The 26,109-nt window shown below is 32.6% G+C and overlaps 3 protein-coding genes and 1 pseudogene across 3 annotated transcripts; 3 read left to right on the forward strand and 1 right to left on the reverse strand.

The window, feature by feature from the left end:
• Nucleotides 1-912: 912 nt before the first annotated feature.
• LOC112003944 (F-box/kelch-repeat protein At1g57790) lies at nucleotides 913-1,979 on the forward strand. Its single transcript, XM_065778418.1, has one exon. It carries the CDS (start codon nucleotides 918-920, stop codon nucleotides 1,827-1,829), a length of 912 nt encoding a protein of 303 aa, XP_065634490.1. The 5' UTR covers nucleotides 913-917; the 3' UTR covers nucleotides 1,830-1,979.
• Nucleotides 1,980-7,837: 5,858 nt separating this feature from the next.
• Nucleotides 7,838-8,749, forward strand: LOC136069670 (F-box protein At3g56470-like). The gene has a single exon (XM_065778427.1). The coding sequence runs from the start codon at nucleotides 7,838-7,840 to the stop codon at nucleotides 8,747-8,749; it is 912 nt and encodes a 303-aa protein (XP_065634499.1).
• Nucleotides 8,750-11,296: 2,547 nt separating this feature from the next.
• Nucleotides 11,297-14,000, forward strand: LOC136060997 (secoisolariciresinol dehydrogenase-like; annotated as a pseudogene).
• Nucleotides 14,001-14,289: 289 nt separating this feature from the next.
• LOC112003968 (bifunctional 3-dehydroquinate dehydratase/shikimate dehydrogenase, chloroplastic) lies at nucleotides 14,290-23,316 on the reverse strand. Its single transcript, XM_024036191.2, has 10 exons — nucleotides 23,007-23,316; nucleotides 18,682-18,790; nucleotides 18,122-18,340; nucleotides 17,229-17,569; nucleotides 16,819-16,882; nucleotides 16,237-16,345; nucleotides 15,729-15,878; nucleotides 15,490-15,638; nucleotides 15,239-15,401; nucleotides 14,290-14,798 (listed from the first exon to the last, which is right to left on the reverse strand). The coding sequence occupies exons 1-10, from the start codon at nucleotides 23,204-23,206 to the stop codon at nucleotides 14,755-14,757; spliced, it is 1,548 nt and encodes a 515-aa protein (XP_023891959.1). The 5' UTR covers nucleotides 23,207-23,316; the 3' UTR covers nucleotides 14,290-14,754.
• Nucleotides 23,317-26,109: the final 2,793 nt, after the last annotated feature.

Raw genomic sequence — 26,109 nt, forward strand, 5'->3', positions numbered from 1 at the left:
GCAATTCTGATTGTAATTTTAGTAATATGTTGCCTTGATGCTTGAGTATCTTTCATTCCCCCTTCTTAAAATTTTGTTCTTGACAATGTCTGGTATGTTAATGTTTTGTGTAGCTTCAAACAGGGTTTTTGTTTTTGTTTTTGGGGTTAATTAATTGATTAGAAAGAGAAGAGTGTATATATATATATATATATCCTGTAAACAATGCTTAGGCTTTGGTTAAATCCTGTTTTGGACACGTTCTCTACTAAACAATATTAGCAAATCGTAATTAATATAATTTAGTGAACTAATATTTAAATATAAATGCAAACTTCATTGAGATGGAAGCCTAAATAAAGAGAATTTGAAGGAATGTGCTACATAACCGAACCTCATGCTCTCATGCATGAGGTATTTACTTTATGATTATTGATTCTTGTTGGTGATGAATTGCATTCTTTGAGTACAGTCATTTTGGTGATGAATTGATTGTTTGGTTATTGAGCTATACACGATTACCAGTTTGGTTGTCGTTAGAATTTGTTTGACCTCATTCACATTTTCTATAAGACCATATAACATATAATGAATAATTCATCATGTTGAATGGGCTTTGTTTTTCTGATTTCATTAAATGCCCTTATTCTTTTTTCTTTGTTCTTTCTTTAATGATGGTGATGATGATGATGACCACAATGATATGAGTAGCTCCACCACTAGTGTCCTTTTAAGCATTAGGAAGCTTTACTACTTCTAGGACACTCCACTACATTGATCAGGGTATGCCTGTATGAATGTAAAAATCTTTATGTTTTATCAGTTCCTTTCTTGCTAGTTCTCCAGTAATCATTTTCTATTTTCTTATAAGTTATAACATGTTTAGCAGGCATATAATGTCCATAGAAACGGGTCTTATCAGGACTACATATGGCCAAATGGCAGAGAGAAAATGGTCTGACCTTCCTTCTGACCTGTTATCACCAATTGCAAATAGGTTAGGCCTAATTGAGCTTCTCAGTTTCCGTGGTGTCTGCAAGGATTGGAAATCTGCTTCTACCACAGCTTCGGCTGAGATTGAGTCCTTACCAGATCATGAACCTTGGTTTCTGGTGTATGGTTCGAATTCTGAATGCATTTTGTTAAGCAACTCGGGTAAAAAGTACACCATTAATATCCCAGAATTGAATGGAGCAACTTGCCTTGCATCAAACAAAGGATGGCTTCTTATGTTCCAAGAAGGATCCATGTTCTTCTTTTGTCCCTTCTCTCATGCTAAAATAGACCTTCCAAGGTTCCCTCACTCGCAAGTCACTGACCACGTTGCTGCGTTTTCATCACCTCCTATTTCTCAAGATTGTCTTGTTGCTGTTATTAATCGTAGTAGTGAAACCACACTGGAGTTGAATATGCTTTGTCATGGGGCTATGGTTTGGACTAATCACAAAGGGTATCTTCCGCGAGATGCCATAAAGATAATCAGAGGTGCTACTTATCATGATGAAGAGTTTTACTTCTTTGACAATTCAGAGAATCTAGTTACCTTTTCAATTGACAAAAGCTGGAATTTCTTTGTTATAATTCCTCGTCCAAAAGATAAATTTCCGGGTATAAATGATCTACCAATTGGTCGTAGGATGAGACATTTTATACATATGAACATGAAGAATGAATTGGGGTTGCCAGAGAATGTTTCCATTTCTACTTGTGGGACACTAGTTCATGATCGTATTGACAAGCTCGTACTTAATGAGAGGATTGAAGCTGCTGAAGATTCCATAAGCTACCAACTTAAAGGGGTGTGGATCCAACCAAGATTTTTCCAAGTCTCTCCAAATCAGAGCTGGTGACCACGAGGACTTATCCCTTTTCAGATTATCTCTCTCTTGCTCTTTTTCAAGTTTTTGTTTAGGCACATTCTTCTGTGTTTTATGGAAGCACTTGACTTTATAGCTACTTGCATAATTATTAAGATCTTTTATTTTGGTGTACTTAGTAAGAAGATTCCAACTCCAAGTAGTAATCTATTAATTTTTTTTTTCCTTTTAAGAAAATATTATAATCTTCTATTGCTAGGCCAAGGGCATATAGTTTCTGAACTTGAAATTTTTATAAATCATAAGCTACTGACTTGACATAAAAGTAAAAAATGTAAAAGCATAAATTCAGAACTTGTTGCAACTAAAATCAAGAATACTTACAGTGGTGGTATCATATATAGAAATTGTTCAACTAGCAAAAGAAATGGATTAGCCTACTTTGTATTATTATTATTATTATTACTAGTCGCATATCTACGTGATGTGTGAGAATAAAAATTATTTTGTATTGTAATATAATGTATAATTTTTTCTCTAAATTTTTTTTTGAAGATAATTTGTTCTCCCTAAAAATTAAACAATTTCTATTTGGTCCAATTAGGTCTACTTTGGTTCAATTTGGTCCACTTAATCAATTTCGGTCCCCCTTTAGTCCATTTTAGACTAATTTGGCCTAAAAGTGAATTTTTTTGTAAGTTTTCTTTTCAAGTTTAGCTCAAAAATTATTATTATTATTATTTTTTTCATTTTTTGGTTGAAAAGTATGAAATTTTATTATATTTGGCCTAAAATCTTTAGTTTTGAGTTTAAAAAATACAAAGAAAAATACGAAAATAGACATTAGAAATTTGAAATACTAGTGTATAACCTGTGCATATGCATAGAACAATTAAAAAAAATTACAATTACACATATATATGGATTCAAATTATACTCTCTCTCTTTTATTTTATTTTAAATTCTTTTGGATATACACATGAGTTTACTCTTTTTTTTTTTTCCTTTTTTTTTTGTTTATTGATTTTTGATGATTTATTTATATTAGGCCATTCATCTTTTGCACCTCATTAACTCACTTAGAAAATAAAAAACCTTAAATAAGACACGCGGCACAAAATTAGACAACAATTGGAATCCAATTTAAAATCTAATTGGATTTTCTCTCAGTTTTACCTATATATATATATATATAGATGAGCCTTAAAAATGAAATAAAAATGATAAATATTCAAAAGTCTTATTTGGTCCACATTGGTTCTATTAGGTCCATTCTACCCTCTTTGGTCCAATTTGGTCCTATTCAGTCCATTTAGTACTATTTAGTCCATTCTTCCACTAAAATTCTATTCTGTCCAATTCGGCCCATTTGGTCTTATTCAGCCCACATCAGTCCATATTGGCTCTAATTGGTCCACATTGGTCCTATTCTGTCTTCTTCAGTCTAATTCGGTCTATCCAGTCCACATTGGTCCTATTCAGTCGATTATGTCTACTTCGTTTCTATTTAGTCCTATTTGGTCCATTCTATCCACTTTGACCTACTTCAGTTCTATTCGGGCTATTCAGTCCACTTTGGTCCTATTTGGTCCATTTTGTCCACTTTGGTTCTATTTGATCCATTCTATCCTATTCAGTATGAATTGTTTCTATTGGTCCACTTCGGTCGTATTTGGTTCCGTTCAGTCCATTCTGCCTACTTTGGTCCTATTCAGTCCATTTGTTCTTATTTGATCCTATTATCTTTATTTGGTCCAATTTGGTTCATTCATATCACTTCAGTTCATTTTGGTATCTATTTTTGTGCACTTACATGATGGGAAAAGACATGTTTGGGTTGAAAGCATCTAATTTAAATACAAATTTATTATTAAAAATAAATCTCAAACTTGTAATATATAAAATCCTAAGTATAGTATTTATTGTTACTACACTTTTGTTGAGTCACATTAATGTAGCATTTCAGTTCACTTCGGTATGATTAAATTTAAGTGAAAGTCTTTCTAAATGTAAATGCCTTAAATATATAAATATAATCTTTAAGGCAATTATTTGTTTGGTTTACTGTCGTTACTTAAAGAAAACCACAACAAAACATGTTATATTTTAAAAAATTTGAAAAAAAAGAGAGATAGTGATGAGAAATAAAAGAGGGTTTTATGAGATTTTTATCATCATCATTATTATATTAAGGCTTCGCAGTTTGGAGGGGAAGTGAAAAAGACAGTGGAAAGATTTGGCTAAATATTTTGTAGGAAAATTATGATATTTTTTCTATAAAAATTATTTTAATCATAATAGTAAAAACAAATGGCCACAACTCTTTTTATTTTTATTTTTTTGGGAAATCACAACTTACCTACTTGTGGTTTGGCCAAAATTTAAGTTGTTTACCTGTGGTTTGAAATTTGACACTTTATCCATCTGAGATTAGCTCAATTAGAGTTTCGTAACCCATCTATGTTAAAAACTTGGCTAAATATGTAATTATGTTCTACTTTTATGTCTCTCTCCTTGAAAAACACAAAAAAATATAAAAAAAAAATTGATAAAAAAGAATCTAACGAAACATTTGATTCATGGGATTTCAAATCACATGTAGGTAACTTAAATTTTGATCAAACCTCAGGTAGGTTAAGTGTCGAATTTCAAACCACAGTTATACAACTTAAATTTTTGCCAAACCATAAGTACCCATTTTGGTACAGCTGAAATGTAGTGTGTCTGCATTTCAGAGTTTTATTTTTTATTTTTATTTTTTTTCATTGAGAAGCACGTTTCAGTGCTTTCCAGTGGATCCGTGCACTGTTCACGAGACCCACAAACCTCTTTTTTTAACAAAACTTTCATTAAAAATGGGTCTCACAGTACTGCCTCGTACATTGCATGTTAATTTGATTAATTAATAAACTTGGTTAATTAATCAATTAATATATCACTAGCCTCTGAGCACGTACTCATGCGCTTGCTTAATGGCTTTTCTATTTTTTGGGTAAAGATTAATAATGTGCATTTATTATAATTTGAGATTTCTATTTTTTCTAATCACAAAAAAAAAAAAAAAAAAAAAGAACCTAAGGGTGTAATGAATTTTTTTAAAAAAAAAATTGAAAAAAGGAGGATAGAAGAAACAAATACATCGTGATGAAGTAAAACGAAAAAAAAATGAATATGTGGGGTGAATTTTGTAGATTGGAGGAGTTTTAAACTAACAAAAGAGTAATATTATTTTGTAGGGAGTTAGTGAGTAGAAGTAGGAATTTAAATTAACGTAAAAGTAGGAGTTTATTAGAAACAGGAAGGCATTTCAACGTAGAAATAAGAATTTATTATTTTTGTCAATTTACTATTTTAACCCCATTTTAAAGTTTTAGGTAAGGGTATTTTTTACAGTAAAAAAAAAAAAAAACTAACTTTCTTTTTCCAATTTACTATTTTAACCTCATTTTTAAGTTGTTGGTTAATTACTTTAAGGGTATTTTTGACAGAGAAAAAGAAATAATTAACTTTCTGAATCCTCTTAATATATACAGATTACTATTTTAACCTCATTTTTAAAGTTGTTGGTTAATTACTTTAGGGGTATTTTTGACAGAGAAAAAAAACAATAACTAATTTTATAAATCCTTTAATATATACAGACAAGGGGTTAATACATCCTTGGCCTATCAAAAATCTTGAAGATAGACAAAAATTTATATCATTCTCACTCTTTAAAAAGTACTCATTACTTAGAGAAAATATTAAACACCCATCAAACTGACCAAATGAAAAAAAATAAAATATTAAAAAAGATAAGATAAGATATAATAAGATAATGATCACAAAGTTTGGTCATATTTTGTAGACAGTATTTTACGTGAGAGTTAATTTTTTTTTTCCTTTCAGAGTCTAAATCACCATAAAAGAATAAGGTTTTTTTTTTTTTTTTTTCCCAAACTCTAAGTCAGCGTTGAACTAAATTAAAAAAAAAAAAATATCAATTTGAGTTTTTAAAAACTAATTTTAGTTCAAATAGAAATCATATTTGAAAATGTGAACATGACTATTAGTTTATGAAAGTTATCTCTATAAAGGCTGAAAAGCAAACATTCCCTCACTATTACGTTTTATTTTATTTTATAGGGAAATACCGTTATGTTAAGAATAATTTGCATTGATCCATTGAATTGCATGTGATGACATTTAGGAATATAAGAACTCATATTTAAAAACGTGAATATAAGAAAATTTAAGTTCAAATAGAACTCATAAATTATTTGACATGAATGGAAAGAAAATGATCACCTATTACTATTGTTCCTCTTAGTATAAAAAGTAGAGACTTGAGGACGGAGATGGGAAGTATTTTCTTTTTTATGGAAGAGATGAGAAGTAATTTGATAACATTATAACTGCTTAATGATAGTGGAGATTTAAATTTGTTAGGTAGGAGTTTGGAGTTGTGTGTGACTAAAATGTGGGTGTACTTTGCAATAACTGGAGAAGTTTGGAGTTGTTGTTTTTCTTGACTCTCCGCCGGAGGTGTCTTTACTTTTGAATTTAGATTCGGCTGAAACTTTGTATGATCGCAGCATTGCTGCTTCTGTTTTCTCTGCTTAGTTGCTTTTAATAAAATTCCAATTTACCCAAAAAAAGGAAAAAAGATGTGTTTAAACACCCACATTTTATCAGTACGTGTGTTAGCTTTTTTTTTTTTTTTTAACTATTTTTTTTATAACAATCAGTACGTGGGGTTCTTTTTTTTTTTTTTTTAAATAATAATAATGTATTAAAAAAAATTAAACATGTAGTTGCTTTGAAAAAGTGGGTTAGTGGGAGAGTATTTCTATTTTGTAGGTAATATTTTAGTGCAAGTTAGACATATAATTTTACCAAATTATCCTTTAATTTTCTCTCTACTTTAACCTAGAGAAATAAGAGGTATTTTGGAACAAAATAAAAGAAATCCGGTTTAAACAGGAGAAGCTAGATAACAAACAACTGTACTGGATTTGGCTCTGCAAATACAGAAAACCAAACCTCATCGTTGATGGTTTGTTTGGGTGTTCTTTTTCAGAGTCTTTCTTGTACTTTCTAAGATGGGACTCTGTTTTGCAAAAGCACAAAGGTGAGACAAGAATCAAGATCACTAGATCAACTTCTTTTCTTTTCTTCTCTTTTTGTAAGAATTTTCTTGTTAAAGTTCATGTAACATAGGACTTTCTCATTAAAAGTAAAAAAGTTAATAGCTTTGTTGTTATAACTTTCATTCTCTTCTTCACAGTGAATATTGAAAAGATGAGATTTTTACTCATTGGGGGGGGGGGGGTGGTTGTATGGCAACAATGATCAATAAGTTTTTCATTGTGTAAAATGACGTGAAGTTATTTGAGATTGTACCACAATATGTAAACAAATTGATTCCTACCCGTATTATTATTGTTTATGATTGTTATGACCCAAATGCTGTTGATCATGCAATATATATAGTTTGTACATCACATCACACAAGGATTATTACGTTTTTGTAGAAGCACCATTCACAAGCATATAGACCTGTTCTACTCTGTAACATAATCTTATTTCAAAGATTTGATTTTTATAATTTTTTATAGCTTGTCTCTAGTGTTATGATATTATGATGTTGCTGAACTAGCAAAATAAACATTGATATGTGTTGTGTTGTGTAATATAACCTTCAAAAAAAGCCTGCATCACTATCGCAGTCGGATATCAACTTGAGGTATTGAGTGCATTGGCTTTAATTAGAAGCATCAGCACAAAGACCCCTACTTTCATTCATAACTATTCAAAAATTATGCAAGGGACAAACTCTCTTTGAACAAACTACTAATAATTAAATATTGTGCTCACATGTTTGTTTTCATTTGAATATTTTCATCTGCAATGCCTTTTTATTTTTCTCACTTATAATGTTATGTTATATGCTCAGAGAACCTAGTTGCGCTAGCAATGGCAAAGTAACAGCAAGACAACTTGGTATTCTCAGAGTCGAAGAAAGTAGTATGACCTCATCAAAAAAAAGAAAAGAAAGTGGTATGACAGGACTTTGGTCTGGTCTTCCTGCAGACCTTCTATCATTAATTGTGGATCGATTAGATCTAATTGAGCTTCTGAGTTTTCATGGTGTATGTAAGGCTTGGAGAGCTGCTGCATCCACAGCTTTATCTAAGATTGAAGCCTCAGCCAATCATAAACCCTGGTTTCTAATCTATGGTGAAAATTCACAATGCCATTTGTATAATGAATCTGGAAGAAGGTACACCAATAGCATCCCAGAATTGGATGGAGCAACTTGCATTGCATCACACCAAGGATGGATTCTTGTATTTCAAGGAGGCTCAATGTTCTTCTACTGCCCATTCTCTCATGCAAAAATAGATATTCCTACGTTTCCCCTTTCGGTACTCTCCAACCATGCTGCAGCATTTTCATCTCCTCCCACCACTCTTGAATGCATTGTTGCTGTCATGCATCGTGACATCATGTCTGGATTCTCGCTATATGTTCTTCAACGTGGAGCTAATGCATGGGTTAAGTGTGAACTCGTTCAATTTTATAATGTAAGGGAATTATGTAGTGCTATATATGGGAATCAAAATTTCTATTTTTTTGACAAAATAAACAAATTAATTACCTACTCTGTCAAGGAGAAAACCTGTGTACAGCACACTCTACTTAAGAATGAGAATTCAACCACCATAAAGCATCTCCCATATGTTCGTAGTAAGAGTCATTTTGTGAGAAGAAACATGAGGAAGAAATTGGGGCTGGGTGAAGATGTTTCAATTTCTATCTGTGGAACAGTGGTACAGAATGATAGCACTGACATTATTATATGTAATGAGGAAGTTGAGTCTGCTGAAGAATTTGAAAGCTGTTACCTCAAAGGGGTATGGATCCAACCAAGATTTTTTCACCTCTCTCCAAATCAGAGCTGGTCATTTTGAGGGCTGATTTCTTCCTGCTATTTTTTTTAGCAAAATTTTACTCATACTTTCTCTTGTATTATAGAAACACTGAGATTTCACCTCTCTCAAAATCAGAGTTGGTCACTTTGAGGGCTTGATTTTTTATGGCTCTTATTTTTTAGCAAAGTTTTACTCCTTATACTTTTTATTGTATTATTTGGAACACTGAGATCAATGATTTTGTTCTCACGTAAAGAGTTGACTTCGAATTGGTTCTTATTTTGGTGAACTCAGTTAATGATGCTATTTTCATTACCAACTAGTAGTATCTATATCTAGTTCTGATTATGTTATAATATATTGCTATGATTTATTGTTTTGTAATGCAGAGTCTGAGATTTTCTGAACAGGGAATTTGTAGCAATCAAAAGTCAAAAGCCAATTATAGGACATTCACATACAGAATTAAAAATGGAGAAAGCACAATGTTGTCGCACTTCTCTTGTATTCAATTTCCATTTAAGGAAAGAATTTAAGGAATGAATTGGATTTACTTATTAATGTACAAATCAAATAAAAGCAATAAGAACTTATCAGTTTTATTTTTTCCATTGCCACAGCCAAAAAAAAAAAAAAAAAAAAAAAACTCGAAAAAGCCAGGCAAATTGCTATTATGAAAAAAAAAAAAAAAAAAAAAAAACTCGAAAAAGCCAGGCAAATTGCTATTATGCAAATGCTGCATCTGAGCTTTTATTAGGTACAAGTAAGCAGAACGCTTGCAGAGCCATGGAATCCAGTGGTAACTAATTAGCAGGAGTAATAGGAAGAAGACGAGTTTGATCAACACCTTCCCAAGAAGCCTTGGAAATTAAAGGAGCATATAACAAAAACGTTTCAACCCTAGCAGACCAGACCAGACCAATCACAAAACAAACAATAGTCATCACTACAGCTTATCATATACATACTTGTAAGCTGTAAGAGCTTGTTGGATAATACAACAACTACATGTCGTTTTTTAACTGAAAAATTGGATGGAGAAAAGAGATATGGCTAATGTTGATTATGCCATTGAGACCTTTTTTATTTATGAGGAATGCTAATGTTGATTATAACTACCCCTTTTCCTTTGCTGATTAACACTTTAATAGCTTAGCCAATAACTTAAAAAAAAAAAACCTAAAGACTAGTAATACTTATTATTATCAAAACCAGAAGATTAGTTTTTTCGTTTCAGTCCAAGCCTTGCTTAGAGTTGACCTCTGCTCCCTTTATGGTACGTGTTCTTATCGACACTCCTTACAAAATGCAGTAAAAAAGACATTTGAGGTTGGCAACTTGGAGACTGCCTTGTGAGAAATGGCAGTATGGCACTCCAATCAATCACACTCTTTCACCACTCATGAAAAATCTTAGTTTTTGCAAGAGATGCCTTAAGTGAGTGTATATGTAATTTGCTAAGTACCCACGATTCTAGGTAAAAAATTAATGATGTAATTTTTTTTTTTTTTGAGAAACAATTAATGATGTAATTTGGATACACAGTATGAAGAGAAATTCCAGTGTATAAGAGATGCTACTTTCATAGCAGTTACTTGGCAAGTTGCTGTAGCAGAACATAAACCTTTATTGAATCAACAAGCATTTTATTCAAACCAAAAGAGACCTGAATTGTATATCAGGTTACAAAGAACTAGCAGCAGGACTAAAAACTACAAAAACACAATATTACAGGAATACAACCACTTTCTCATATCAGATTTCACATTTTAAAACAAGAAAACATACTAAAAAACAAAGCAGGACTTAAATGAGCAATCAGCAGCCTTTAAATTTCCTTCTTTACTGAGTCTGGGAGATTCCTTATTAAACTTTCCAAATTTTGGGAGGAGAACGTTTTCCATCTCATTTAGATAGATTTGATTTATTGGTAAGTACAACCTTTTATACCTATTAAGCCTTGACTAGTCCCTAATCAACCTTAATCTTAGATAGTAGGTGTGCTGGTTGGTCAAAGCTCATCAGTGTGCTTGGCTTTGATAATTGATACTATTGTAGCACAAACAACATTACACTGGCTTTGGTTGACCTAACAAAATTACCCCTCAAAACTTTTGGTTTTTAATATTTTGTCTTATGGTCCAATCCAAGAAGTTGCAACTTGGAAGGGTTTTTTTTTGTCCGTCACATTTTGGTGAGGGGAATGGGTTCCAAAGCGGACAATATCTATACAGTTGGAGCGGGGTCGTTACAAATGGCATCAGAGCCATGCCCTAGCCAGAAGTGTGGGCCCCACATGCGAGGACGCGTGTGCCCGTAAGGGGGGTAGATTGTGGTGACCCGAAAGGGGGTCTTGCAATCTATGGAATCCCACATTGCCTAGGGAAGCACATGAGGATGTGCTTATAAGGAGTGACTTTCCTTCAATATGTAGAGGCATTTTCCCCAGCACAACTTGGGGAAAAACAAAACCGTGAGGGCTATGGGTCTCAAAGCGGACAATATCTACACAGTTGGGGCTGGGTCGTTACAAACTGTGGCACGTTGCTATCTATTTTAAAGCTCCCTCCCTCTCTCTCTCTCTCTCTCAAACCTTGTACTTGTCTGGTGAGCCTAGCCGAAGGCTCAGAATACAATCTTTCTGCAAGAAAGTATGTTAAGGTATGGCCTAAGGTTGGTTTCTCTTTGTGTTTACTTCTTCTATGTTAATCCTTGGAAAGAAGTACTTGAAGTTTCAGCTTTTGTTTCTTTCTCCTTCAACCGAATCCTTTTTTTTTTTTTTGGGGGTTTAAAGAGCTTAAGGGGCATCATCTTCTTCCTGGGCATATAAAAACAAGGCAGATTTGATTTCAAGTCCCATTTCGACCCATGTCTTTTCTATGTGAATGGAGGACTCATTTCTCAATTATGGGTTACTGAAATGGCATAATTGCTGGCCATTTCAAAATTTATCAATATGGGTGCACCCCATTTAAATTAGCCCTTTAATTAATGAAATTTAGTTTTGTTTGCTTTGTTTCATATATGCTGAAGTGAATATAGCTCGTAATATGTTCCTATTGTTTTAACAGCAAAAATGTCTCCATTTCAAGAGCTTTGCTTGCTCAGAGCTTCTACAGGTTACTCTCAACCCAGACTGGAAGGTGTGTCAAAGTTACCTATACTTTTACCATATATTTATATTCAAATTTACTTTTCTTACCTTGGATATTTCTTTCTTTCTTTCTTTCTTTTTGATTTTGATATGACCACATTAGATGTGCATGCTGATCCAATAATAAGCTGTTAAATATTATTATATGCTAGGATTTTCATGGATGGTGGTATAGTAATACCTATATTAGTTTTTTTTTTTTTGAGAATGATACAATAAAAGGTCTACCTATATTAGTTAAATGATACAATAAAAGGTCAGCCTCTTTTTTATTTATTTATTTTATGTTTTATATTTGTTTGTTAGTGCCTAGAGTTGCCACATTAATCTGCACAGACCTTTCCAAGATACAATTATAAAACACTTTATATAAAATATAAAACATTATTATATGTTTTATATTTCTTTATTTATCATATATATATATATATAACACTTTCTATAAAATGCTGTTGCTAGTAGTACTCACCAGTTTTTGGTCTACCTTTTTTTTTTTTTTTTTTGAGAAGGGAGTTTTTGGTCTACCTGGAAGTATGTTTCAGCACCACTTGTGTGATAGTGAAGGTTTTATAGTGTTTACAAGTGATTATTTTAGCTAATATCACATCATTATATACCTACTGGAACTAGCTTTTTGTTTTTTCCTGTTGTCCTGCACTTTTTCCGTATTCATTGTTTGTTGTGTTGAATAAAATAATGATATTTCTGTAAGAAATTTGTCATCTGTGAAGAGGTGTTGTTAGAGGCAGCCTTAATCAGGCAGTTGTGTATCCACTGCCATTCCTGTAGTCAAAGATGCTTATTAGGCATAAACAATGGCTAGTCTAAAAGAAAAAAATGAGACATTTTGACCTGGAGGGATCAGGTTGTATCTAACCTCTACAACCAGTATAAAACCTAGAATCCACTAATGAAGAAGCTTAAATTCACAAGTGAAAAAAAAATTTTTGATTTATTTTTTTATTTTTTTACAAAATAATTATGAAAACACACCTAAGGGCCAAGAGGCCTTACAACCATACTAATAATCTCTAGGCTTAGCTAAACAAAGACTAAACAAGTACACACTTAAATCACATGAAAGTGAGCTTAATCTCATGTGATTGGCCAAGATTCTCATTGATTGCACTCTCCAAAATACATGGGTCAACGTTCTTGCATCATTATGCTAACCAAACATTCTCAAAAAAATCCAGAATTTGTGAATGTGATCAAATGGTATATGTTGGACCATGAAATTTTCCAACTTTCTTTGATTAATGAATCCACCCAAGTTGGGATCGTTTTGGTTTGATGCTTAAAACCCTTTCTTATGTTATAACATAGCAAGCTAGAAGGCAAGGTAGCATTGATAACTGGAGGAGCAAGTGGGGCATAGGAAAGGCAACTGCAGTAAAATTTATCAACAATGGTGCTAAAGTTGTTATTGCTGACATCCAACATCAACTTGGCCAACACACTGCAAAAGAGCTTGGAACCAATGCTACTTTTGTTGCCTGTGATGTCACTAAAGAGTCCGACATATCCAACGCTGTTGATTTTGCCATCTCTAAGTACAACCAACTTGATATCATGTACAACAATGCAGGGGTGCCCTGCAAAACTCCCCCAAGCATTGTGGACCTTGATCTGGCAGTTTTTGATAAAATCATGGACATCAACGTGCGGGGAGTCATGGCTGGGATCAAACATGCATCACGTGTGATTATCCCACGTCAAACTGGATCAATTCTCTGCACAGCTAGTGTTACAGGACTAATGGGTGGGTTAGCACAGCACACATATTCTGTGTCCAAATCTGCTGTTATAGGCATTGTTAAGTCTGTGGCTGCAGAGCTATGCAAGTATGGAATCCTGGTGAATTGTATATCACCATTCACCATTCCAACTAAGTTTGTAATGGATGAAATGAGTAAGATTTTTCCTGGCGTAGATGATCGACGGCTTGTGGAAATGGTTACTAATGCTGGTGTTTTGGAGGGAACTAGTTGTGAACCCAATGATGTAGCTAATGCTGCGCTCTATCTTGTTTCTGATGATGCCAAGTATGTTAGTGGGCATAATTTGGTATTAGATGGAGGCTTTACATCTTTTAAGCATTTGGGGTTTCCTGCACCAGATGAAGTGCAGTAAAAATTTGAACAGAGAAACTAGAAACAGAAATTTGCAAGTATAAGGAGCACAAATGAATGTATTGACATCCATTCCTTTTAATTGACTCTAGTTTACATGTCCAAGCATTCTACCTCTAGAGAGAATTCAAGCTTGGATTGTTTCAAGTTGACTCTCTGCATTAAAGCTAATCTTTCATGGTGTATGCAAAAACCAACCTCATCCCCTTAAGTAACATTGTTTAGAGTGATGCATATAGAGAGTTGAGTTCAAGTCGGTGACCTGCTTAGTTTCAGAAAGCAATATATATGGCTTAAGCAATAAAATACATGTACTACCTATATATGTTCATTCAAAACTGTGCTAAACAAACAATAGGATTAGTCCTGTCTTGCGCAATCATGAGAAGAAATTCATGGAACACAGCTGAACTTCCATCAAACAAATATTACTCAAAAAAAAAAGTGACACAATTTGGAGCACCTGGTAATTCTAACAAACACATGGCCAAAAAATCTTTCTTTTATTATTTGGTCTCAACGTATCCTATCTATAATCTTAAGAGCCTTGTCCTTGCATGCAACTTCATCAGAGTGGGGGGCCTTTGGATTGACAAGCTGATGACGGTGTTTGAGCTCCGAGTAGGACAACCTCAAACAAACCACGTGAGCTAAGCTAGAGTGCATCTTCACAGATTTATTACTTCAATACCGCAGAAGAAGTGACAAAGTAGTATATATATTAACAAATTTGTTCTTGGCTTGATCGGTTAGAAGTATCAAAATTGTTCTAGAACAAGCTTGCGCATGAAATCTTCTGGAGCTGAAAAGCAGTTCAAACAAAATAAAGATTAATGCTCCTTCTGTTAGAATTTAACCAAAAGAAATGAATCTTGCATGTGAACAAATTCAACAATAATACATTGAAGAATAAAAAGGTTAAACCTATGGAGAATGATTCTCTCCATTTGCTTTGACATTACGAGAGCCTATTTCATGATGAAGATTTAGTTTACATGCATCTAAGGTTTACATGGTACCATATCATTTAAAATTTTTCATTGTACCAAATAAGAAATGATATCTTATTTTAAATGACTTAGTACCTTATTCACCTTTAGATTTGTGAAATACCATGTCTTCAACCTTAAAATGGACTGTCTCCATTTCAAAGTAAATGGATCGGTAAAAATTACTAAAATAATAAAGTCCCTTTTGTTAAATTAATAAATTAATGGTTTGACATAAGAGGAGGACTGATACCTAAGCCACCGGTGAACAGTCTGAATTGGCCTAGGGCCTGTCTGATAAACATCTCCACTCCACTCACTACGATGGCCCCAACCTCTGCAGCCTCTTGCAAGAGCCGTGTATTTCTAGGTGTATAAACCGCATCAAAAACCAGCTCATATGCTCTCAAGGTCTCCTAAAGAAGCATGACAAGAGGCAATACATTGTTCAATGTGTTCTTCTGAGTTATTACCTATTTGCTCAGATAGAGTGAGAGAGAAAACCTTTAAGACAGGAGTTTGATCAGTATTTGGTTCCATTCCAACAGCAGAAGCGTTTGCAAGGATCATTCCCTCCTGAGGGCAAAATCTTTTTAAGCATTCATATGGTAGAGCTTCCCCTGAAACTGCATCTGCAAGCACCTTTGCTCTCTCTTTTCAAAAGAAAAACGTCAAGATTAGAGACAAGAAAGCTGATATTCAATTGTAATACTAAAAAGGAGAGAACAATATTGCCTTATTACCATAATTCCGGTTGAATATGACAACCTGAGCACCTCTACTTTTAGCACCAAAAGCAAGTGCTCTTCCTGCACCTCCTGCTCCAACCAATACAAATGTTTTCCCAGCTAGAGGAGAAGTACGTAATGCTTCTCCATTGGCAACTCGTCTCTCTGTCCAGACAAAATAAACATAAGTAATTCTATCTAGACACCACTTGATATAACAGTCTATTCTTTTACCTATACTATCATTATACATGGTCGTCCATCAAGTAATCATCCATTTCAGGTTGCTGGTAATTCTGTTTAAAAACATCAAATTATTAATCGTATTGCAACTCAAACAAGTAAAGGTCATGAACCCTGTAACAAACAAAGCAATCAGGTACTCCATTCTCCCCAAAACAATATACATTTATATTCCTGGCCCGAGTTGTACTCAACTTTAAATGATATATAAAGAATTAGAAAGATACATACAGCCATCATCTAAATAATCAAGAAAGTAACACTTCAATTATCACAGTACCTCTTAATGCATCCTCTATTGCAGTGATAGAAGCCTCACAATCTGTGTTATAACCGATCAGCTTCCCATCAATAGGCCTCCTTACTATAGTATTTACAGCTCCTATAGACTGATTGAAAAAGCATACCACAATTTAGAAGCTTACATGAACATGATCCTACAATTAACACAGCAATAAAAAAAGTAGTGTGCCTTGAAGTTGAAACCCTGAAGTGTCATTATTAATATCTGATATCTAGGCCTCCATAGAAGATTTGTTAATGTCAACTTCTGGATTTTAATAATCCCAATTACTCAGCTGAGTTGTATATATCTAATACACCTTCATTCCAGGTCTTGTGCCATTGTCTGGTGCTCAAGACAGACTTGGATTAGTGGAATTACAGTAATGTAACAAAGGATCATAAGTGGTTTACTTATTTGACATTAAAAATTTTCAATATATATGGCCTGATATATAGCAAATATATGTAGGGATTGTTGTTAAAGGAACAAAGTTAACAAACCTATACCAATGTTTTAAAAGTTTTTTCCTGTTCAGGTAGCAGTTCAAAAAGTGTTTATATTACCAAGTTTACTGACCTTAGCCAGTGGATGGACTTCATCACAACAACCAACTGCAGCTTCTTTGTGTGGGATTCCAACACTACAAGTTTCATCGAATAAAGGGGAAAAAAACCTTACATTAGAGAAAAAAACATTGGGATTGTACCAAACAAGCACAGGTCATACATTTGGCCAGTGCAAAAGTGTGCACCATGATATTTAAGAAAGCAAATGCCTAATGTAACAGTTGATAAGCTAAAGAGAATATTGAGCCTGTTATGAATGGAGAACAGGTAGTGCACGTAAATCATAGAAGTATCTGTTACTCTAGGTGATAACATTATTTAGAACAAGTTTTTTGAAGGAGTCAAGTTGCAAAAGAATCTTACAAGACAAGCAATGGGATGCTCCTCTTCTTTTTCTTTTATGAAAGAGTGGCTGCATACCTGAAACCTGCGAAGTCAGTGCCTGTATAGGTTCTAAAGAATTCCTTGATATCATCGACCAGCATGGGAACATAAATTCCATTATATCCTGTGTGTCTAAAGGCAGGGTTGTGCAGAATAGGACCCTTGCTATGACCTACTGGATTTGAAATGAGTCCAAAAACTTTTGTATCTGCATTCAAGTATTCAAGTTTGTAAACATGTTTAAGGCTGACTAAAGTTGGCAACCCAGGTACTGATTTTCCTTCCAGAGATCCATACACTAAAAATCCACCAAATTTAGGACCCAATAGTTGGCTTATTAGACCTCTGCTACCCACTGCAATAGCAATTAATGGCACCTGGAGATACACGTAGAAGTAGTAAATGACTAATGTTGTTTATACTACAGAAAGAAAACTGAATTAATTTAATTCGAAAAAATAAGTAGAAAGAAGAATATCTGATATTCCTTTATGCCTGAAAAACTTTTGAAAACAAATAGAGTACTAGAGGTGCAGGATGAATTCTAACTCTGCTTTTTAGTTTTTGCGTTTAAGGTTGTTTTGAAATGCTGCATTATAGTGTTCTAGAGACCATGTTATATCTTAAGCCATGAGTCTTTCTAACAAATGCTACTTTTTAGTGTTGCATTGTATTAGGAAACATATAATACCAATACGTAAGAGAATTTATCACAGTAAACACAAGAAAGAAACTACAGACCATTAAAGAATATTACAATAAATACTTGGAGAATGTTACAACTAACATATACCGAATACTTGCAAATTTGTGATGTCCTTGTGAAAATCTTCGCCCCATTAAGAATGTCACAACTAATATGAGGAAAGCAATACGTAACTTTATATGCATGCTGTTGAATTTGTGACATCAATTGTATAAACAAATACCTGGCAATGAGCAAGCATCTGGAAAACTGGTGCCAAATCTGTGATATAATCCACATCAATAACAAGCTTAATAACATCTGCTCCAGTTGATTGCATACATGCAATCAGATTACCAAGTCTTTCATTTGAAGGTTTCCCACCATTCACAAAGCTTGAGACAATTATTTTGCTATTGGCACGCTTGTACATGCATTCAGCCATGCCAATATCAGAAGCCACCTGAAATTTTTCACTTTAGTTGGGAGTATTAAAGAAAACAACAAAGCTAAATGAACTTTAGATATAGACTATAGTTATATATGGCAGAAACAAATATTCAGACCAAATTTCAATGTACTAGTTTGGGTTTTCAAGACTATATGTCTTACATATTAACACAAATGAAGACAGAAGTTTAAGACTTAAGATTTACATTATGAACCCGAAATTAAAAATATAAAATAGTGTAGAGTGTACTTCTTCTGGTAGTTATGACAGTTATATAAGGACAAGTGGATAAGTAATACTTTATAGTTTATATTTCAAAGGGAGGAGGGATTTAAAAAAAAAGGGATGACTACCTCAAAATCCATTTCAACGAATTCAACATCTAATTCAAGAGCCAGTCTCAGTACTTGCAAGCAGGTAGTCTTGCATTCTCCTTTGCCTGAAGTCCTTGATGATTTGAGCCTGTGAATGGCAATTGTAGTAAATATCAAGGAATTTTTATCCACCTAATTTTACTGTTAATATTTACTAGTTAGTACTGCTATTATTATAACACTAATTTAAACATGTTTGATTTACTTCTTTATTCTTACTTTCCTTGTTATTGTCAAAATGAACTCCGAGTTTTAAAATTCTTAGAAGTTCTTTTATTTAAAGGGTGCTACATTTCATAAATCGTGTGTGCTTGAATTATATTTGCTAATATTTTGCAGGGAACACTATTTTGCTGAAAAAAATGTCATTTAAGATCTCTCTCTTTTTTTCCTTTTCTATGAATAATTATAAAGAATCCTCTCATATGCATTCTTTAATCTAGTATGGTCTCTCCAATATTTGATTTTGGTGGGTTTTTTTTTTTTGTTTTTGATTTTTGTGTTTTCCCCCCTCACTTTTGGCTACATTGAGCTAGAGAAGAAACCTCATGTTGGAATTGAGCTATCCGGACATGCCACTAAGCTATGACACCCTTGAAGTGATTTGTTGGCTTTTTGGCATGGTGATTAAGACCCATTCAATTTGATCTTTGAAGTACACTCACTAAAGTAATTTTTTTTTTGTGTGTGTGTGTGTGTGTGTTGGAAATTTGAGAAATGGGCTGCTGCTACCTATCCAATGTGGGTGGGGAAAAAATCTAGGATGCGCCTGTCTCACAAAATAAATATCTCGTGGGTGGGGGTACACTCACTAAAGTAATCTATTTGCCCATCAAAAAGCTAAGTTTTACTAATGAGTTCCTTTCAACCTGAAATCATCTCAGAAATTTTAGCGCTTTTTAGTAAGGTAATTTTAGTTTCTAAGATATTACAATCATTAAGAACCCATACAAAATGCCATAATGTGATATGAAATAAACTTGACAATGTCACATGGCTTGATTACAATATGATGGACCCAAATATGAATCAATAATTCTAAAAAGCTCTTTAATTCACATAATTGTCATCACTCATCATCAATTCAAACAAGAAAAATACTCCTCACTCATCACCAATCAAACAAGAAAAATGCTAAAGGGCACAAATTATTTTACAAATTGTTGATGTAATGAGTAGTTATTAATAAGTAAAAAAATGATGTTAGTCATGAACCCAAATAATAACCCTTAAAAATTTGTCATTTTAACAGTTTATAAAAATATTGTAAAATAATTTGTGAGTGTAGTATTACTCATCAAACAAATCTAATCAAAAGTTTTATAATTTAATTAACACTTCCTAATATTTTTAATAAAGAAATTTATAATTCAAATAATCTCATTCCATTTTAACTATCAAATTATAAATAGATAAATAAAGTAAAAACAATCTAGCCAAACCAAAATGCTATGTAACTTGCGTTAGTTTGGCAAAGTCTGTAAATTTATGTCTCCATTGAAAACCGCCAAAATACGTCACACTTATTAATTATTGGGCCAGAGTGCAGCAGATAGACCCAAAAAAACCAAAAAAAAATTAGAAAAAACGTGGAGAACGAAAATATGGTAAAGATGTACTTGTCAAACCCAAGAAAGCTGTGGATCTCTAGAACATTGTCCAAACTACGTGTTTTATGTTTTGTTTTTTTCTTTTTTTTGATGGGATACGTGTTTCATGTTGTTTGTATGGTTGCAGGTCAGTTTGGTGGTGATAAGTTATTTATGGCTCTGGCTCAGCTACACGTCTCAGTCCCCACAGTCTTGGAGTCTTGGACCACATCTACTTTCCCCTCATCTAGTAGGGAAACAAATTTTTTTTTTTCATTAATCATTTTTAATAGATAATTATAATTTTTTCAAAATAAAATAAGCTAACTCACTATACATGTATGGATGGAAGATTTACCACTCACATTGTACTCTTGGCTCATAAGGATATTGCCCATTTATTTGAACAAGGAATGATCTTTTCCTCTAATTTAAAAAAAAATAAAAATTACACTAACATCTACTAAAGTTTTGGAAAAAGTTAGAATTTAGAAACCCCCTTCAATTTTCAAAAAAATTGTATTTAACCACTTGAGGCTATTTTTTTTCTTTCTTGTCATATAATCAATTTGGTTAATAAATATCATTTTGGATGGAAAATGGATTAAAAAAATATGTATTTGATTCAATTTGTAATGGACATTAATAGTCATTAGGGATCATTTGTTGTATAAATCAAATAAAACATGGGATGCAGTGTCGTTTACAAAAATAGGAGGATATTTTTTATTTTTCAAAATTTAAGGGAGATTATTTTAATGACGATTTTTTTTTTTTTAAATTTTACATTAATCCCACATAATTTAATCTTAATACCAATAAATTTCTACATCTTTTTTTTATGCTAAATTTCTACTTCTTAAGTGTAAATTTGGGAGATCTTATTTTCATTGGAATATTGAGTTTATTTATTTATTTATTAAGTAAAAGTACAATTATATCTAAAAAAATAAAATTTAAAAAATTGTAGATAAACTAAAAATAAACTAAAAAAAGTTTTGGCAAACTAGTACTAAGAAAAAAAATTTAATAATATTCTTAAACTTAATAATAATAATATTTTAAAAGTGCAATAGCCCCCCAAACTGGACATATCTACTTAATAATAGCTGGTTGATGAGAAAGCCAGTGTTGGCATTCATATCAATGTTCACAGTCTAATTAATCATGAATTGGTTCCAATTAAAATTTGGGAACTTTGCTTAACATTGTTACCACGGGTCGTTCGTTGCTTATTGTACGAGTTATATGATTAAGATGTAAATCTCACCTATATGTATGCACGTGATACGCATCCAAAAAAGCTAGATGATAACTATACACTTGGTAAGAATTGCATTTTTTTTTGAGATATGATCACTGACATAATTTTACATATATAGGTACGACAGGGCCAACAAAAATTAAGTTCGTCAATTGAAAAGTTAGAGGTAACCAAACATAAGTACCATGTCCTACTGTTTCAAAAAAAAAAAGTACCATGTCCTATCTAAGGGGCCATTATATACAAGTTATTTTGAAAGGAGACCAGCTCACTTCGATTCCATGTGATTGAACTCATTGCCTAAATAACAAAGTTGTACCACTTAACCGAAGTTGGATGAAGACCAACGAAGTAGTTTTGGAGGTTTCTAAATCTCTGAATATTTGATTACTTTTGACAATATGCAGTCCTTCTGTTCCACACATACTGGGTTATAGGGAGGAATTCCTTGAGAATAGTTCTAAAATGCTAGTAAGAAGTTTTGAATTCAGGATCTTATGAATATCATGAGATATTAGGAATTACTTAGTTAAACTCTTAGAGTTATGTGTATTAACAGTTAAACACTGTACTAGGGGAAAATCACAAGAATTGTATTTAAATCTATAGATTTAAAGAGCCAGATCTGTCGTATCACAAGGGATTTACCTTCTCTATTGATTCCTGTAGATTAGATCAAAAACCTCATTGAAAAGTTCCCTTATTACACATGCAAATTAAAAGGTGGCATAGGGGAAAATAGTGTGGCAATAAGTGATTTTGAGTTGGCTTATTGTTCAACTGGAATAAATTTCTCTGGGTTTTTTCTACTCTTTTTACTTTCTTTTTCTTTTCTCTGCTAAATAGTCTAGACTAGTTTGAGTTAATTGTAAAAAGAAAATAATTAATGAAATGGTTTTGAAAATCATAATTGATAAAAATCTAATGTCCCAATCTGAGTTTTCATTTTATACTCTACCAACTGATATTATTTTAAATTTTGGTTACCATGAGTGGAGTATACCTTTCATTGGTTGGATAGAAGATTTTTATTCATTCATTAAAGGTGACAAGCTTCTGAACAAAAGAAGATCTTTTATATTTAGCAGATTGTGACATTATGTTTTTCATGAACAGAGATTTTCTTCACTTGATTTGAGTGGAGAAGGTCCATTTGATGATATAAGGATATTTTTTTGCTGGATATATATATATATATATATATTTGCTGGAGATGATATTAGAAGATGGTGGTTTAAAAATCTGAATATAGTATCATATTATATAAAATAAAATCATCCTTATATAGTAGAAGGAGAATAAAATTTTAGATGAAGCAATATCAAAATGGACATCTTTTTTAGGCAAATGAAGAGGAGGAGCCTTTTCAAATTCTGTGGGAGAGAATTGGAGGTGACAAAATAGATGGGGACCTATACTATTGTGGGAGAAGTATGAGTAAGAGGTGCTACCTGTAAGAGACTATGGCTGGCAAAGCTCTTTGTTTGATGAGCTTCTCAACCTCAGAAGTGTGGGAGAATGACATGGAATCTATGCAAAGCTCCACAAGGTCTGCACCTTCTGCCTTGGCTTTCTCCATTGAAGCCAGCATTTCTTCCATGGTCTCACATTGTAGTTGTGTGCACACTAGCAGGTTTTTCTTGAATGCCATTATTATTTGAGATAGATGACAGAAAGACAAAGATAGAGAAAGTGAGAGAAGTGAGAAATTGAGAGAAATTTTAGAACCTCACTAGCCACCAATGAGCAAGCTTGTTGATTTATAGCAGAGATGTCACTGCAACGTAAAAAAAAAAACTAACAATGATTCGATTCAACTAAAAATAATATTTAATAAATAGGAATAGGCCACATGGCACAGAACATATTTCACCTGACCCTTGAGGTCACCTAGGGCTAGGATCTCCACTTGCACACATTGTTCCATGTTTTTTTTGTATTACACTCATATTGCTAGTAGAATACACATATTTTGTCTATATAAATTGACAGTCCATTATTTATTTTTATACAATTTTTATATACAATAAGACTGTTTGAGAGGGGCTGTTGGTCTCTATTCACCCAGCATGAGTTTGAGAGAGCTATTAGAATATAAGCCTAATGAGCTTAGGCCAACTGTTCTAATATATATATTTTTTTCGTATTGCACTCATATTGCTTGTAGAGCACACATATCCTGTTTATATAAATAGACAGTCCTTTGTATATTTTTAATACACAATAAGAATATGTCTTTAACAAGGAAATTAAATAAAGCAAGCAATAGTATCAAATATAAAGGAAAGTGAATTTTTTTATAAAATAGAAAGAAAAAAAAACAAAAAAGAATCTAGTGAGGTAGACATTGTGGGGCACAATGATATTGGTAGGGACAATTGTTGTTTAATTGAAGAAAGAACTAGAAGTTTGATTGAAAAACAGAAAGGCGAGCTAAACATTGTGGGAGCAGTGGTGGGGGAACCCTAACATGGCAGGCAGCCAAGGTAATAATAAGAGCAGTGAAATATTCATTTATAAAAAAACTAAACATGTACTTCTGTTTTGTTGTTCACTTCTTTTTTTTTTTCCTTAACAGAACTTAGATTGGCAGCAGTGTTTGTGGGGGTCATTCATTCCTGTTGGCAATGAATCATATGATAAAACACTAGAGTACCAAGGGTGATGACCCCCTTCAACGTGCCAGAAAGACATAAAATGACAATTGAATATCCTCATTTCTCTTTGCCAACCTCTATTATTTCATTACAATCCAATAATTTCGGGACAGGTAAGTGTGATAATATAACTGGTAGGACCATGATATGATTTTGATTTGCATACTTTAATAGTACTACACCTACTTTTCATTCAATTTTACCAGTGGGAAATTTTTTTCTGAAACGATAATATAACCCATGCTCTGTTATGTGTTAACATCAATTGGCATTTCTATGGTAAATGAGAATTAAAACAGTATAAGTTGTGTCCTTTTCACAATTCGGTGATTTTCTGACCCCTTTGGATGCAGTTGTTCCTCTAAGAGCCATACAATTTGTTAGGTGGGTAGATATGGGACCATGTACACATTGCACACATTTCCCCAAAAAAAAAAAAAATGTACACATTGCACAACGTGGGTTCATGTTGATACCGAGAAAGATGGGATTGTCTTCTTGTAGGCTAATATAGTTTAAAATTTTTAATTCGTGATCCTATTTGAGTAGAGTCTAATACAATATTTTTATTTTTTTTTTAAAGAGTTTTTAATTTATGTCGTCTACTTTTGATGATAGTTCTTTATCATTAGATCAAGACATCAATAAATTTTTTGTGTAAGTAGGGATTGAACCTTAAACCTCTTATTCATTTATAAAAAATTTTACCAGCTGAGCTAATTGAAATTCATTAATACAATGTTACTTGAATAGCTAGGAACACAAATAAACTTGTGCCAATGTTGAAAATGATTTGGCTTGAATTTGTGCCACCCCTATCAATCAGTGTTTAATGCTTACTGCTTGGCTTGGTTGAATGTTAGTTGAAGCAAACTTGTGCCAATGTTGAAAATGATTTGGCTTGAATTTGTGCCACCCCTTTCAATCAGTGTTTAATGCTTACTGCTTGGCTTGGTTGAATGTTAGTTGAAGCCTTTAATGCTTAAGTAAACCTAATTAATGTAGCAGGCTCATAAAGTAACTGCAACTTATTTTATTTATTTATGCATTTATAACCTATATAATAACAAAACAAAAACGTTTTTTATTTTTTTTATTTTTTTATTACTTTTGTTGATTTCTTTTAAAGTTGTCACATAAACAGTTGAAAATCAACAATTTTTCACATCACCATTCTATAATATATATATATATATATATAATTTGGTTTTAGAGTTACAAATAATGCAAAATTATGTTGCTTTAGATAATTAATTAGAATCCACAAATTTTTCACATCACCATTCTATAATATATATATATATATATATAATTTGGTTTTAGAGTTACAAATAATGCAAAATTATGTTGCTTTAGATAATTAATTAGAATCCACTCAACGCTGAACAATTTTTTTTTAAAATCTTTTTTTTTATTATCTTTTTAAAATAAATCGTAATTAAATTATGTAAGTTACTTTCTACAATTTATCTAATTTAATTAAATATATATCATATTTAAAAAAAATGAATTTTTGGTAAACAATTAGTAGGATTTGTAATGAGACAAAATAGATATAAATATGAAAATCAGAATTTTTATAACTCAAAATGGAAAGAAATATATGATGTATATATTATTCTATATATTCACAATTGCAAATTTGATTTTGAAATTATGGAACAATCTTAGACCATTCAATTTGGGCACTTGGGCAGAATGGATGAGCAGTGGGACCTATAAAACAATAAGTCCCATGGCCATGTAATAATTGCAGAGTGTCTGGTAATATAGAATGACAAAGAGAGCACCACATGAACCTGCTGGTTCATCTCCCAAAATGCACATGCACGGAGCAAATTAGGAAGGTACAACCCGGCCCCTATTATGATCTCATATTGTACTCGATCGCTTTATT

This window comes from Quercus suber, unplaced genomic scaffold (assembly GCF_002906115.3).
Source record: "Quercus suber isolate HL8 unplaced genomic scaffold, Cork oak 2.0 scaffold_183, whole genome shotgun sequence".
Taxonomy (NCBI): Eukaryota; Viridiplantae; Streptophyta; class Magnoliopsida; order Fagales; family Fagaceae; genus Quercus; species Quercus suber.

Coding starts and splice junctions, on each gene's coding strand:
- LOC112003944 (XM_065778418.1), top strand. CDS start 918: ATGGCAGAGAGAAAATGGTCTGACCTTCCTTCTGACCTGTTATCACCA.
- LOC136069670 (XM_065778427.1), top strand. CDS start 7,838: ATGACAGGACTTTGGTCTGGTCTTCCTGCAGACCTTCTATCATTAATT.
- LOC112003968 (XM_024036191.2), bottom strand. CDS start 23,206: ATGGCATTCAAGAAAAACCTGCTAGTGTGCACACAACTACAATGTGAG. Junction 17,570..18,121: donor AGATGCTTGCTCATTGCCAG/GTATTTGTTTAT, acceptor GTGTATCTCCAG/GTGCCATTAATTGCTATTGC. Junction 16,346..16,818: donor AAGTCCATCCACTGGCTAAG/GTCAGTAAACTT, acceptor TTTTTCAATCAG/TCTATAGGAGCTGTAAATAC.